Below are 16,338 nucleotides of genomic sequence, written 5' to 3'. Positions count from 1 at the left end.
CCCCTGAGCTCATCTGAGCTCTAACAGGGCACCCTAAATTAGGACAACACCCTCAAGGGGATTCCAAAAATCTCAGAGCAAAGGGGAGGCAGAAACATAACTTCTGGGTTGGAGTGATGGTACAGCAGGTAGGGGGCTTGCCTTACACATGTGGCCAGCCCCAGATTTGATCCTAGGTATCCCATGTGGTCTCCTGAGCACCTCCAGAAGGACCCCTAAGGGCAGAGTCAGGAGTAATTCCTGAACACCACCGGATGTGACCCATTCCCCACTTTTAAAAAATGAGGCGTATTAAAACTTCTACAAAAGCTTTAGTTTTGTCTTTTAATACAGTATTTGTACTTGTGTTATAATGTGCACAACACTTTTTGATAGTTGCTAGTGTATGCTCAAATATACTCATGTTAGCTCGGGTGACTCTGCTGAGCTCTGCCTTGTTACCCGAGATTGTGGCTTGATTCTCAACCTCAGATGTCTGGGACCTACAGACCATGGGAAGGAGAAAAGCAAAAATTCCCTGTAAGGAGAATGTGACTGTCAGTGGGACTCAGCTGTCATCTCCCCACACCTGAAACACTCCCAAAGTAGCCGACCCCAAAGAGGTTAGCAGAGCTAACCTGCAGCATCTGTGGAGAGTCAGCCAGAAAGAGGGGCTGGGCAGGTAGAAGGGGCCACTCGGGTCTCTCCAGGTTACTTCATGCCCTGCTGCCACCTTGTGGCCAAATGTGTTTGCAGCTCTTTGATCATTTACTGAGTAAGGGTTAGTGAGAAAAAAGGAAGATGGTGCATCACTGTGTCCACCCAGAGTCTGACTTTTTATTTTTATTTTTTTTGCTTTCTGGATCACACCCGGCGATGTACAGGGGTTACTCCTGGCTCTGCACTCAGGAATCACCCCTGGCGGTGCTCAGGGGACCATATGGGATGCTGGGATTGGAACCTGGGTCAGCCGCGTGCAAGGCAAACGCCCTACCCGCTGTGCTATCGCTCCAGCCAGAGTCTGACTTATTTAGGTCAGAGCTAAAAACTTGTTTCTTGATGGACAATGTTGTTTCCTGATTTTGGACAGAAATGAGGGAGTCTTTGGGGAGTGATTAGCAGGTGCTGTTCCATGAGCAGGAATAACAAGTGCTTCCTCCAGAAGATTCCACAGACGGTCCTCACATGAACACACCTCAGGGATGTGGTGGAGAACAGGGAGCCCCAAACTCTGTTAAGCATGTGCCGGTGCATATCAGGAGGAACATCTGGGAGAGCAATGGGGAGCGGCCAGAGAGGAGCCCTAGAAGTGACTGAGCAGGGGAATCTCGCGAGGGAACAGGTGAGAGAGTAGATCTAAGCTAGATCTACACTAGAGAAGGTCACGGGCTTGGGAGGAGAATGAACCTGATGAGGAGGGGCTGGAGTAGGTGGGGACACCCCCAAGAGGCCTCTGCTGTGCCAGGTGAAATGAGGGTGGTTGGTAATCTATTTGAAACCCTAGTTAACTCCTTCCTTGCAGCCTGGTTGTGAGGACTCCTGCGCCCTCTTTTCTGAGTAAAATAAAAGCTACTGAGCAGACAGGCAGGTAGTGTGCTCTGTGTCACCTACGGGAGGTCATTTTGGTCCTGAGTCTGTGGCACAGATGCAGCTCTGCCTAGGGAAGCATCAGTGTTGGCTGGGCCACACACAGTTCCTCATACTGAGGTCTGGGAGCAAACCAAGTTGGAGTGCAGTGGCTGTTCACCAAATGTGTGTATGTCTGCTACACCTTGAAGCCTTGTTTCAAAGTACTTGGACCAACCCTCCTCGATGCCTTGGTCCTGATCTTTCCTCCCTGATAAGCAGGTGCCCTGTCCACAAGGCAGGGCAGAGTCCCCTGGGAATGCATCTTGTCGCTTTCACTTTAAAGCGGAGGAAGGAGCCAGAACGCCGTAGACTTGGCTGTCCAGGAACAATTTTAGGCAGCACTTGTCCTGGATCTCTACAGACACAGCAACCTGTGCCAGGTTCTGCTTCACCCTCCTGGGAGCCTCCTGTCTCTCAGACATGTGGGGCCCCGCACACCCAGCCTTGGTGCCAGAAGCAGGGTTGGGGCTCTAAGCTTCTGACTGCAGGTGGAAAGTCTACGGGCAGATTTGGAGGCCGTTGGCTTTCTGACCCTTCTCGAGTTGCTGCATTTTGAAATGCTCCTGTAGAGACTTTGAAGCAGGTATGTTGGCTTTGAGGACATTTGTCCTCAAAGGACATTTGTCCAGGAGGAGTTAAGTGGTGAGCATCTGGCTGTGAGGTGAGGGCAGAGGACGTGGGGTTTGGGGGACTGGTCATGTGACTCTAGAATGGTGTGACTGGAAAAAGAACCAGGACTGAGACATTGAGTGTTTTTCTTTATTTCACTGTCACCTGTACTGGGGCTATAAGTGGCCTACACTGTGTAAGCCCTGATCTTAGTAAATGCAGTGAGTCTACAGATGTCAATTCATTGGGGAAGCAGATGCTGTCACTATTTCCATTTTGCGGGTAAGAAAACTGAGGCAGGATCTGTTATATGAACAACAGAGAGTGGGGGACTTCAGGACTCTCAGCTCTCAGCCCCAAAATCCTGTCCTTCCTGGGACTCTCGCCTGCTCCCCAGATTCCACATAGAAGGCAGGAGGAAAAGGAATCACGTGTCAGCTGGGTGTGACCTGGCCGCTCCAGTGCAGTGCAAGGTCATGTCCTGGGTCCCGCTGCAGGGTCATGAGTGGGCCTGAATGCAGGTGGTTGGAACAAGCCAACAGGAGCATCGCCTTGAGGACGGTGTTGTCTGTGCTGAGGCTTCTCACATTAGGGGTGTGAGAGCCACTAGCTGAGCTGGTCTGTCCCTCCTGGTGAGGGCCTGTCTGGGTTTCTGTCCTGAGTCACAGATGGTGTGTGACAATGGAGAGATGGAGGATGGTTTCCTCCTGGGGCTCAAGTGCTGACAAGAAGTCCTGGGTATCATTGTGAGATTGTAACCCAAACATGAAACCTTGTAACTGTCTCATGGTGATTCAATAAAATTTAAAAAAAATTAAAAAAAGCAGTCCTGGGTAGAGTGGGGAGCACTGGGCATGCTGCTCACTTGGGAAGGGAAGGGAAGGGAGAGGGAGGAGAGGAGAGGGAAGGGGAAGGGAGAGGAGAGAGAAGGGCAGGGCAGTGTATGTTTTCCCATTGGACCTCTGCATCCAATGAGTGTCTGCGGTGGGTGGTCTCAGAGGGCTGGGAGGAGACTGGGCTGGCCTGAGGCTGTGTGGGAACCCTGCCCTCACAGGGAGCAGGAAGAGATGCTCTCTCCTGTGGGGGTGTCCCAGCCCTGAGCCTTGTGAGGCCCAGAGCTCTGGGGGCCTGCCTTGCCTGTTGGTCCTGTCTCTTCCTCCCTCTGTCTCTTCCCAGACCCGAGGAAATGGAGCGTTGCTCCCAAGGCCCCATGCTCTGCCCGCTGGCCTTCCTGCTTCTCCTGCAGCTGCCCACCATGGGGGCCATAGGTGAGTCTGTGCTGTGCTGCCGTGTCTCCCCCAGGACCCTGAGCACCAGGACTTCTGTGGACTGTGGAGGCTCATACCAGATTCCGCTGTTCCAGCCACTCCCACTTGGGGGACTTAGACACTTTAAGCTGAGTTGCTAAACCATTAAGTGAGGAGAAGGACCTTGAAAATTGTCCAACGGGGTATGGATGTTTAAAGTGACACTGGTGCGGGGTGTGGTGTTGGAGTTAGGTGCACTGGACACCATCATTAACAGTACTGTCAGTCACAGAGCCTCGATCGGCACGCTAAAGACAAAGTTACTTATCAAAACTTAAGATACCTTTCTCTCCATTACTTTGTCTTTCAGTTTTATTTGTGTGGGAAGTTCCGATCTGTCTTTCATTTATTCCTTAGGGGTGTTCGAGTACAGAAACTGTCTCTTCACAGAGCCCGTGTTCTAGGGGAGAGTGAGCAGTGCAGCAGAGCAGTCAAATCTTCAGCTACGGAGCTGGATAGAGGAGACAAGGGAGGCTCAGGGCAGGGGAGCTGGGTGGTCAGGCAGGCTGGGGGAGGGGGCATGGGGCAGCAGTCAGTGTAGACAGTGTGGACAGTGAGGTCTGGGTAGCCATTGGAGGAGGTGGGGCATACCTGAGAGCTCCCCGTGGGAAGAGGGTTTCCATGAAGGGCCTAGACCATGCACGCTGTTCAGTGATGATGACTGGGCCAGAGTGAGCAGAGGGACAGAAGCTGGAGGGTTCTGGAGTCTGGGTGGTCACTGCAATGGGGTCCATGTACCATGTGGGAACTACAGAGACAACTCTGCCTAGGGCAGAGGGTGGACGTGATTACTTCAGCTGAAAGGTCAGATTGGAGGGTGAAGATGGGAACAAAGTCAGACCAGGGGCTGGTCCTGGTCATTCCAGGCCTCAGAAGCCCCCGGAACTCAGAAGGGATTGGGAGATTCTCCTTCGTTTCTTAATTTTTTTATTAAAAAAATTGAGTCCAAGTGAGATGCACGGTTACAAGGTGTTCATGATTGGGTTTCAGTCCTACTGTGTTCCATCACTCGTCCCTTCACCAGTGTATATTTTTAACCACATGTTTCCTTCCCTCAATGTCCCCTATCCCTGCCCCCACCCCTGCCTCTATGGCAGACACTGTCCTTCCCTCTCTCTTATTTTCCTTATTTAGCACTGTGGTAGCAATACTTTTACTGAAGGGGTATCACGTATATCACTTTTTCTCTTTTCAGCACCCAGTTCTTTTTTTTATTTTATTTTATTTTATTTTATTTTATTTTATTTTTTTTATAGTTTATTTTTAATTAGTGAGTCAACGTGAGGGTACAGTTACAGATTTATACATTTTTGTGCTCATGTTTCTCCCTTACAGAGTTTGATAACCCATCCCTTCACCAGTGCCCATTCTCCACCACCAGTAAACCCAACATCCCACCCCCCCTTCCCAGTCCCGTCTCCCCCCACCCCACCCTGCCACTATGGCAGGGAATTCCCTTTTGTTCTCTCTCTCTGGTTAGGTCAGCACCCAGTTCTTGACCAGAGTGATAATTTCCAATTATCATTGTCATAATGGTCCCTTCTATGTCCTAAGTTCCCTCTCCCACAACTTGTGGCAGCTTCCATCATGAACTAGTCCTCCTGGCCCTCATTTCTGGAGTTTTGGAGTATTATTCTTATACTATATTTTTTAATATCCTGCAAATGTGTTTGGTAATTCTGTGTCTGTCCCTCTCCCTCTGGCTTTTTTTCACTCAGAATGTCTCTCTCCACGGGGAGACCATCCTTGTTTAGCGAACAGTTACTTGGGCTCCTGTGAGTGGCAGAGTGAGGACAGGTTTTTAATGAAATGCTATATGGTTCTAGTTTTTAATGTAGATGTAATTTTTTTTTTTGCTTTTTTATCACACCTGGCTATGCACCGTGGTTACTCCTGGCTCTGCACTCAGAACTTACTGCTGGCAGTGCTTGGGGGACTGTATGGGATGCTGGGGATTGAGCCCTGGTTGGCAGCATGCAAGGTAAATGCCCTACTCGCTGCTGTACTACAGCCTCAGGCCCGAGTGTAAATGTAATTAAAAAAAATTTTTTTTATTGAATCACCATGTGAAAAGTTACAAAGTTTTCAGTCTTAAGTCTCAGTTATACAATGATCAAACACCCATACCTTCACTAGTGCACATGTTCCACGACCACAACCTCAGTATACCTCCCATTCCGCACCCCCACCCCGCCTGTGTAGCTGATAGTTTTCACTTTACTTTCTCTTTACTTTGATTACATTCAATATTTCAACAGAAAACTTACTATTATTGTTTGGAGTTTCCCCCCCACAAATCAGACCTACTGAAAAGGCAGCATTTGATAATTTGTTTTCCATTGCTGAGAATGAAGAGATATGAGGTCGCGGCCGCGTGCTTTTGGATTTCTGTATTTTAGTATTTTAGTAACTAAGTCCAGGGAAATTTCTGTCAGAAAGTGCATCATTGCAAGCTCATATTGCTGTTTAGTGGGCCTTATAAGATTGCGGTCGCAATGCCACCCCCATCCCCCCTTCCCCCAAAGGAAAAGTCAAGAGAAAAAAACCTTTCCCCTCCTGGGGCGGCATGGGGCTGTGGCTTAGTTCACAGTCTAGAGGCATTTCCTCAAGAAGCTGCTGGTGCTGAAAGTAGATAGGTGGCCTCCGGGATCATGGGCATTCAGCAACAGAGAGGCTGCACATGTACAGCCACTCAGGTCACATCTGGTCAGAGAGCCCCGAGTGTAGATGTAATTTAACTGAGGAGAAAGACATGGGCACAAATGATCAAGTTAGGGGTGGGAGCAGAACATATCCTGTTGTGAATGTCACAGCTCTCACACTGACAGCTATTCCCTCTGCTCAGTTTAGTTCTTTTTTTGTGCCTTACCCAAGGTGAGTGGCCACTCCACTGGTGTGTGTGTGCGTGTGTGTGTGTGTGTGTATGTGTGTGTGTGTGTATGTGTGTGAACCATACAGCCATACAGAGCAGGAATGTTCTTGGAGATCCTGCATAGAATGTATGAGGCCAGCCCTTTGTGCAATTTTTCTGCTACAATTTTCTTTCTGTCCAATGACTGGTGAGATAGTAGCTATGATATTCAAAGTGTGCCCTCTGGAACATCAACCAGCATCCCTAGGGGCTGGAGGATAGTACCCTGGATAAGGTGTGTGATTGCACATAGTTGACTGGGTTTCTGTCCTTGACACTGCATCTGGTCTCCTGAGCTGCACCAGTACAGGTCCATAAATGCCAATCCAGGAATAATTCCTGAGCACTGCTGGGTGTGGCCACCCTGCGCCCACCTCCCAACAATATCCTGGGAACTAGTTTTTTTCTGTGCACACTTGGTCACACCGCAGACTTATAGAATCCATGTGGGACTGGGAACAGAGAACCAGCAGTATTTTTGCAAGCCCCCCGTCTTCTGATGCACATGGAAAATTGAGATCCACTGAATCAGAGTCCTGTATAATGACTCTGCTGGGACGGTGAATTAGGTGGGACTCTCTGTCATTAGTTCTGGGTCACAAATTGCAGACTGAAGGTCTTATCCAAATCTGAATCATTATTACTCCATCCTCCAGCCTGGGGGTCTTCTCATTAGGACCTGCTCCAGCTCTCCTGGCTCCTACTCTGTCGGGGTGTCTCCTGGCCTGGGTGTGAGCTCCCTAGCCTTTCACTCTCCTGTTTGTGTCCACAGAGGAGTTCAAGGTGATTGGCCCCTCGGACCCTATTATTGCTGTGGTGGGAGGCGACATCACACTGCCCTGTCATGTGTCACCGCCCATGAATGTTGAGAACATGGAGTTGAGATGGTTTCGCTCCAAGTTCTCCGAAGCTGTGTTCATCTACCAAAACCATCGTGAGGAAACGGAGGAGCAGATGGCCAGGTACACGGGACGGACCTCCCTGGATTTGGACCTCCTTTCCCAGGGGGAGGCTGCCGTGCGCATCCACAAGGTCCAGGCTGCAGACAATGGACAGTACACCTGCTTTTTCAGAAAGGGAAACTTCTATGAGGAGGCTGGTTTGGAGCTGAAGGTAGCAGGTAGGTGACTCGATCTACATTCTAATATCCTTGAGTGACTTAGTTGACAGGAACCTCAGAGACCAAGAAAATCATTTAAATATTTGCCACAACTGTTGATACAATTCAATAATTAAAATTGATCAGAAAACAAAGTTGCAAAATTAAAATTATTAGATCTAGAAAATCAGATCTCAGTGTTGCTAAGTCCTTGTCTAAGAATTTAGGAGGTGTCATGCAGCTGCATATGTGACCACATAGTCCAGAGACTTCAGGGTCTATGGTCTGGACCAAAGAGTTCACATGGTGACAGTTGTGGGAGGTGAGTGTGTCTGCCAAAGCATCCAGAAGTATGGAAAGTTAGGGGAGACTTCCACCCCAACTCTTGGCACTGGGTACCAAAAATTATTTTCAGATTGGCTTCTCTGTAGAGAATGTGTGTGAAGTGGTGTAGTTTAGCCTTTGGCATGGCTGTAGTGGTTGGGTGAGGTGCTGCTGCAGAGCTTTGACTCTGTTGGTGTTGGACCTATCCACCTCCCATGGACGCTCCAGAGTTTTCAGCTGTGGGGACTGGTGATTCCATAAAGTTTAACTGCTTGGTGTGCATCTCTTGGGAGACTGAGTTGGGATTTGATGGAGCAGGGCTGCCAGATGGAGAGTTTTTGAATGGGGGAAAATCATACTTGAAAGTAAGAGGGATACCCCCAGCTGGCATGCTTGGGGGACTGGGAAACTCCCATACACAAAATATGCACTCCAGGATTTTGAGCCATCTTCATGACCCCCAGAGTTTCAACCCCCTGAGTCTCCCCCACTTGGCTGTTGTGGTGGGGGAGGGGATTTTCAGGTCAGGGGATACTAGGGATACATGTGGGGTTGGGATGAACCAGGTATGTATGAACGATGGGCATGAGCTCCAGTCCTTTGTTCTATCTCCCTGGATCCAGCCTTAGAATTCTGAATATGATGGACATATGAAGAACGTTTGTTGTGATAATACTGAGGGATATAATGATTAGGAGGGGGCTCAGGGACAGTTTTATTACTTTAGGTAATATTTTGGTGTTAGGAAGTATATATTTTAATGTCAGTTTTCAGTTTTTAAAAATGCAATCACAGAGAGATACAGTTACAAAGTTGTTCATGATTGGGTTTCATCATAAATGTTCTAACACCTGTCCCTTCGCCAGTGTACATTTCCTACCACCAGTGTCCCCATTTACTCCTGCCTCCGTCTATGGCAGGGAGTTTTCTTCTTCTTCTTTCTCTCTCTCTTTGGTCTTTATGGTGTGCAATGCAGATACTGAAAGGTTAATTTGATGTAATTTTTTTTAAATGTAATTTTAAAATGTTTTAGCATGGGGTAGCTGGAGTTGGAGAAAGATGTCCTGGGAGATGTGTGAGGTAGGAAGGGTGGAGAATGAGGATGGAATCTGGGCTGAAATTCTTCCTCCCATTATCTAGTCTTTGAACCTTCTCCCTGCCCAGCTGGGGAGAAGTGCTCTGCCTCAGTGCCACCCTTGTCCCATGTCCTTCCTTTTGTGCCTGGTGATGGGGCGGCTGCTGTCCTCTAGGAGGGGGGTGGGGAGTAGGTAGCCTCCCACTCAGCTCAGATGCAGTGTGACTGGCCTCAGGGCTTGTGTGCTTGCTCAGATCCGGTCTCCTGGACCCTCCGTCTTCCCTGCAGGTGTGGGCTCTGCCCCTCAAGTGCACATCACAGGGCCCGAGGAGGACGGGGTCCGTTTGGTGTGCAGGGCGGAGGGCTGGTTTCCCAAGCCAGAGGTGCAGTGGCGAGACTCCAGCGGGGGGAAGTTTCTGGACTTCTCAGAGACCAAGGCCCAGGACGCTGAGGGGCTGTTCAGCGTGGAGGCGGCGCTGGTGGTGAGAGCCAGCGCCGTGGGCAACATGACCTGCTCCATCCTCAACCCCATCCTGGACCAGGAGAAGGCCATGGCCATTTTCATCCCAGGTGGGCTCTGCTGCCCTCTCCTGGATGGGGTGGGCATTCCTAGAAGAGCTGGGCTGGGCTGTCCTGGCTGTGTCCTCATGGGATCTCCGGGGCCCACAGAGCCCTTCTTCCCCAAGGCCTCTCCATGGAAGCTGGTCTGTGTGGTGTGTGTGCCCTTGCTGACGTTCCTGGTTCTTGGAGCTGCCTATTACACCTGGAGAGAACATTCCAGAAAGGTGCAGGAGAGGCAGCAACGAGAGAAACTGCGCCAGGATCGGGAGGAGGATGAGCAGGCAAAGAGGGCGGCACTGAAGGCCACAGGTAAGTCAGGACAGGCCCAGGCCCGGAGTGACCCAAGGACTGTGGGTCAGAGTCCAGGGCTCCGGCTCCAGGATCACCGAGCAAGTGACTCAGGAGTCCCAAGAGGGTGCAGTCACCACGGAGCCTGATGGGTGTGGAGTGGAACTTCGGGATATAGATATTCTTTTTGTTTTGGTGGATTTTGCAGGCCCACGGTTTTCTGTTCCTAAGGTAATGAAGTTCATGCTTTTATTTTTCATTTTCTTTCAGATGAATTGCAGGCAAATTTAGGTGAGTTTTGCTTTTCCTCAACTCCCTGAATCCCCTTCTTCGGAGGCCTCATGGTTCTGAGCTCACCTGTTCCTGTTTCCTTTCAGACCAGAGGAAGGCTGAGTACTTGGCTGGTGAGTGATGCTCCAGGTGCCCTGTGTCCACTGTCCCACCTGTGCCCAGGTGTTCCTTTCTCTGTGTGTGCTGAGGACACACATGTGGTCATAACAAGAGCCAGATAACTAAACGGCGTCATTATGAGTTTAGGGTTGTGACTCCTGCCTTTCCCCCCAAACACAGCCAGAGAGAGTCTGTCCCCTGCAGGTCCTGATGCGACGGTCATACAGTGATGGAAGATGGTCAAGTGGTGATGGGAGACCATCAAGTAGTGAGGTCAGAGAGTTGGGACTCAGCTCAGCAGGCATGGGAACATGGCGGGATGGTGGCTCCAAGGCTGCAGAATAGTGCTGTTGTCTGAGAAAGCCTGACCACTGCCCCAGAACTCACCTCATCTCTTGCCTTAATCATTGCCCTTTTATTTCTCTAGTATCTTTTCAAGAGAAAAACTGAATATAAAATTTAATGCATAATAGGTATGCAATAGTCAGTGTCTATTTTCTTAAATATTTGAACATGTTGTATAATCTACAAAGTCTTAGTGGCAAAACTGAATGAAGGTGTCAGAAGCATTGAGGCTAAAGCAGCTGGTCACAAGAGGACAGTGGTGGGACCAGCCTGTCATGCAGGCTTCCTGACTGGTGGCCTGACCTATGTCTCACAGCACTTGTGTCTGCACATGGCAGGAGCTCCCCCACCCAGCACCTCCCCTTCCGTCACCCTGAGATTGAAGATCCTGTAACTGTCAGAAGAGGATGGGGGGTGGGGTGCTGGACCATAGCCTGGGCTGGGCAGGCTGGTTGGCCGAGCTCTCACCGGTTTGTTCTTTTTCAGCCTGGAGGAAGGCCCAGCTGTACGCAGGTAGGTGCTCTAAGTGTCCCATGGTTCCTCACTTCTGCCCCTTCTCTACCCAAGGCAGGAAGGAGTTTCTGTCAGTTTTATAGCCTCCATCTGAGGGCTGCAGGGACTGTCCCTGGGGCACAGATCTGCCTCCTCTGACTCTCCTCTACTGAAGGTCATGTTAGGGTGAGCAGCCCCCTTGGAAAATCCTTGTTTTTTGATGTTTTTTCCTTCTCCCATGGTTTTTATACACAAATGCAATGGATTTCTGTAATCAGTTTGTAGTATCTCTACAGTAGGCTTATTATTTCTAAGAGTATATTTCACTTTTATTAAAGACTGATATGGATAAGCTCAACTGTTTTTGCATCTATCTAAGCAACAGAGATAGAAATGATGATTTCTTTGAATGAACAGTGGAGTTCTTCACAAATTTACACCACAACTGTGCCAAAAATGTTATTTCTTCTATTATTGTTCTTGGGAGACAGAACTCCTCCACAGAGGACATTTCAGGATTCTGAAACATCTAATAAGCTTTGCAATGGTCAGTGATCACTTATTCTTTCCAAGGGGATTATGAAGTCCAGAGAAGATTATGTGTCACTGGGTCAGTGTGGGCCAGAGATATCTCTTCATCTTTAGTCATTTTAGCTCCTCACTTGGGAGAATTATTTGATATGATTGTTAAGATCTTTGGGTTGGTTTTTGGGGAGTAGAGGTAGGTCCCATATAGCTGTTTGGGGACTATTGTGTTCTCCTTACCTTATCTCCTTGTGAAATCCTTGGTATCAATCTCTTGTCTCTAACCAGAGATATCTCTGGTATATAGCTTTTTTCTCATGTTGGAGGTAACATTTTTGGGTGTGTTAGTTTTTTCTCTGCTGCCACTATGAATTCACTTATGTGGCTTACAGCAAAACATTTTTCCTATTATCTTGCTCTGGTAGTCATATTTCATAAAGTGTGACTAGGGCTGTGTCCTGTTTCTGGAGGCTATTGTCATTTCCTCCCCCTTTTTCTTTTTTTTGGGTACAGCCAGCAGTCTTTAGGGCTTACTCCTGACTTTCTGCCCCCAAGTCACTCCCAGCAGAACTTGAGTGATCATATGGGTGCTGGTGATTGAACTAAGATCGACCACATGCAATCTTAAGTGGTCTTACCTTACATTTGCCTTAAGGTAAGGCAAGTGTATTACCTCCTGTACTATCACTTTGGCTCTTTATTTTAAAATATTTTCAAAATCATGCCTTACAGTAGGATCAATATTTATGCGTTAGAAGGCGTACTCACTGACCATATCCACCACCAAAGTGCCAATATTCTTCCATCACTGTCCCTGACTCTTTTTTGTTCTGGAAACAATTGTCTTTTTCTTCTTCTAGAGGACATCTTCGTTTGTGGCCCACTTTCATCGTCTGCACACCAACAGCACAGAAGTCTCTGACTCTGTTTCTGGGGTCACATTTAGTTGTCTGACCAATTTCTTGATATGATTTTGCTTTCAATGATTCTTGTGATTAATTCTGTATTACTCAGGACGATGTCTCCATCTCGATGTTTACAATCTTGTTGCATTTCCCCTCCTGTTTTCTGGGTCTCCCAAACAGTGCACAGAAGCCTGGGTTCTCCTCCCAACCATTCTCATTTTTAAAACATATATTTTTATTTTATAGGGTAGTTCACAATATTTGATTACATTTAATATTCAAACACCAATCCCACCACCATTATACTTTCCCATTATCAAATTTCGGTTGTTTCCATCCCAAGCCCCAATCCTTGTCCCAAAGCACAACTAAAATAACATTTTGTATTGTCTGTTATGAAAAACTGCTGAAAATGCTACAAAAAAGTGTTCATAGAGGAAACTGTGAAAATTGTTCTATTTTGGCAGGGGCCATTAAGACATTCTTTAGGATATCACTAACATGTTGTTAAAGGTTGAGTGATGTGAGGTTTTGTATATATATCTGAAAATATGTACATATTCACATATATATATTTACCTCTATAATTTTTGCCTACTATTTGAACCCCATCAAATGTGGTGTGGTACTTATGGAAAATGGGTAGGGAGTGTCTTATGATGTGTTGTATACGTATACGATCCAGGAATACGTTCACTCATATGTGAGGTTCGGCCCGAGCATGTGGGGAGAGGCCTTGAGCATGGTGGTGGTTGGGTTCTGGAGGTTTTCAGCTGCCATGGCTGGGTCCCCTGGAGTGGGGAGGGCTCTCACCTGCCCCCCTCTCCCAGCCATTCTCAACCAATAGGAGCAGCAGGTCAATGAGAGCATCCAAGGATGCTGAGCTTCTTGAGCTCTGCAGTTCTGGGATTACCCAGGCCACCTGGGCTCTGCTGAGGGGTGGGGGGAGTTGGTCCTCGAATGTTATGCTTGGGGACCACTTGGTGTTAGAGAGTGAGAATGAGCCAGTATTTACCTCTAGTGAACATGTGCCTATCATCTCTTTGGCCCCATAATTTTAGTAACAGCTGTAAAATTTATATTTTTCACAGAATTAACATTTTTCACATACCTTGGGATTAAGACATGGGTTTCTTTGGGGTTCTACATTGACACAGATTCTCCTGGAAGCTTTCTGGGCAAGACTTGGGGAAATAAAGGGACAAGATTCAGTTTTGTTTGATTTTGTCTCTCTTATCTCTCTGGGAGCTTTCTCTTTCCCCACCACCTCACTAAAGAGGTAGATAAATCAAATGTCTTTCCTTTCACTGACTATGTGTGTCTCCTTGCTTTGAACCTTTCTTCTTCCCTTGAGACCTCTCAGTTGACTCCTAATTGGTTAAGATAAATCTTTCACTGTATCCCGAGCTTCCTTCACTTATGGATTACAATCATCATTTAAGTGAAGCTCAGTCAAGTGTAATTTTCTTCTATTGTTTAGAGAAAACAGTGATCCAGAACAATCCTTCTAAGTTCTTTATAAGTAAAATGAGGCTCAGAAAATGTTGATCTCTTAATTTTTTCAAGAAAATTTACTTCTCAGGAAAAACAAATCTATGTGTTTGATCAGCACAAATAGATAATCATATCTGGGTAATAAAATTTCTGTTTCTCATACTGGAGATATTTATAAAAACTTACAATCTCTGAGTTTTGAGCTTTTGGGCTTATCCATTTTTTTCTTTTTGGGTCACACCTGGCAATGTTCAGGGGTTACTCCTGGTTCTGCACTCAGAAATCACTCCTGGCGGTGCTTGGGAGACCATATGGGATGCTGGGAATCGAACCTGGGTAGGCCACGGGCAAGGCAAATGGCCTACTCGCTGTGCTATTGGTACATGATGGCTTTGGGTGTGGGTATGTGTCTGTGTGTGTACATGTATTCACATGTATGTGTCAAAGGTGTATATGAAAGGATCAGTTGAATGTTTTCAAAATGTGCCTATTGTTACTTCATTATGATGTTTCAGAAATGTACCTGGTGAGTACAGTGTGTATAAATCTCTGACATGAATGTATGTGTGTGTGTTTCTTACAGATTGGCGCAAGGACAAATTCCAGACCTGTGAGTAACTTCCTGTTCTTTCTGGAAGGTCCACTCTTGTTGTTCACACAACTCTGGTCTCCCCTTCATGACTCTGGTGACACAGATGATTCCACTATTAGTAGCGGTGGGTGGTGGGTGGTAGGTGGGTGGTAGGAGAAGGCTAAAAATGTTTTCTTGATGGGGTTCACATTGATTCTTCAGGGCCTTGGGAATCAGTCTTGGGGTTTCTTTTCTTGCTTAGAAGACTTATGTCAAAACCCCTCATCTCAGGCGGCTAATTTCTCCATTAGTTGGAGCTAAGTATAAGGGGTGAGGTTTTGTGTGCTCCTATTATTCTAGAGGCCTTGCATGACTGGTGCCTCTCTCTGCAGGGCCTGTCACTCTGGATCCAGGGTCTGCCAGTCCTGGAATTGTCATCTCTCACAAGAATACAAGTCTGAACTTGAAGGACACTGCTCTAGTATCAGATGAGATATGTAGCATCTTAGGCCTTGAGGGCATCACATCGGGGCGCTGTTCCTGGGAGGTGGAAATCAGGAATGGAGACAGAAGCATTTGGGCTCTGGGGGTCTGTAGAGAAGACGTGAAAAGGACAGGCTGGTACCAAGAGTCTCCAGACAAGGGGTTCTGGGTTGTGGGGAATTATGAAAATGGATTTCATGCTTTTACTAATCATCACACTGTCCTGTCCCTTCCTCAGTTTCCCCACAGGCTGGGGGTTTTCCTGGACCCTGAGGAAGGGGATGTCTCCTTCTATAACATGACTGATGGCTCCCACATTTTCTCCTTCTCTCAGGTTTCCTTCTCTGGCACCCTCTTTCCGTACTTTATGATTCTTTCAGGAGACGTGTCCCTGTCCATCTGCTCCGTGGTGCCTGGGCCTGAGCTCCCTGTGCCCATGAACAGTTTTCCTTTTTCTCAGGAGGAGCCTGTGAGCTCAGACTCTGGTGCTGATGGTGCTCCCCCAGGGCTCACATCTCCATTACTCCACAGAAACCCTGAGGTCATGTCCCCATCAGCTCCTCCCTTCTTGGTGACTCTTCCAGGAACTGCAGACCCTGTTCCAAAGGCCTCTGAGTGAGTCCTGTGTGACTGTGGTCTTGTTCTGCTGCTCTAGATGAAGACTTAACTTTACTAGGGGAGATTTTTCCCCTTTTTGGGTCACACCCAGCAATACTCAGGGCTTACTCCTGGCTCTGCACCCAGGAATTACTTCTGGGACTATTGGGATGCCAAAATTGAACCCTGGTTGGCCATATGCAAGGCAAATGCCCTACCTAGCGTACTATCCTGATATACTTATTTTTGTTAATGAAAATAGGTATGGGAATTTTATACTTTTGGACAAATGTATGAGTACAGAATTACCCTTCAAGTTAAAGGGAAGTTGACTCTATCTAGCTTGAGGTTGTTCAGAGAAACTGAGAACAAGTGTGGCTCCACAGATGTGTATTTGGGATCTGGGGTCTGCCTAGAAAAGTTGGTCATTCACTTTTTTCTTGGAATTAAATTATAATTGGATCTTTTATAGGAGAAGAACCTCATATTTTCATCTATTTTCTATTCTGGCAAATAGAGACATCATTTTCCAATGGTAGTAAATTTTTGTTAACATAAGAAGCTCATGCTCTGTTGATTTATGGAGTTCAGGTGCAGGAACTGGTTCCCCGTTAACAAAAGTAATGTCAACATTAGATGTCAAGAGAGCTGCTACCAAGGAAGATGTGACTAGGAGAATTTTGTTTTCTTGTTTCTTTGGGTTACAGCTGGCTGTTCTCAGGGCTTGCTCTTGGGTCTTGTGTTCAGAAATCAC

General features: G+C 47.4%; 1 protein-coding gene across 1 annotated transcript; it reads left to right on the top strand.

Annotated features, from left to right (window-relative positions):
- Window positions 1–2,982: 2,982 nt before the first annotated feature.
- Window positions 2,983–15,606, top strand: LOC129401619 (butyrophilin-like protein 1). Its single transcript, XM_055124344.1, has 10 exons — window positions 2,983–2,998; window positions 3,423–3,485; window positions 7,208–7,555; window positions 9,222–9,503; window positions 9,603–9,803; window positions 10,053–10,073; window positions 10,160–10,186; window positions 11,004–11,030; window positions 14,517–14,543; window positions 14,897–15,606. Exons 1-10 carry the CDS (start codon window positions 2,983–2,985, stop codon window positions 15,604–15,606), a joined length of 1,722 nt encoding a protein of 573 aa, XP_054980319.1.
- Window positions 15,607–16,338: the final 732 nt, after the last annotated feature.

The sequence above is a fragment of the Sorex araneus genome, chromosome 2 (assembly GCF_027595985.1).
Source record: "Sorex araneus isolate mSorAra2 chromosome 2, mSorAra2.pri, whole genome shotgun sequence".
NCBI lineage: Eukaryota > Metazoa > Chordata > Mammalia > Eulipotyphla > Soricidae > Sorex > Sorex araneus.
The sequence above is the reverse complement of the archived record's forward strand: the minus strand, read 5'-3'. Positions and strand labels throughout refer to the sequence as shown.

Coding starts and splice junctions, on each gene's coding strand:
- LOC129401619 (XM_055124344.1), top strand. Junction 10,187..11,003: donor GAAGGCTGAGTACTTGGCTG/GTGAGTGATGCT, acceptor GTTCTTTTTCAG/CCTGGAGGAAGGCCCAGCTG. Junction 11,031..14,516: donor GAAGGCCCAGCTGTACGCAG/GTAGGTGCTCTA, acceptor TGTTTCTTACAG/ATTGGCGCAAGGACAAATTC.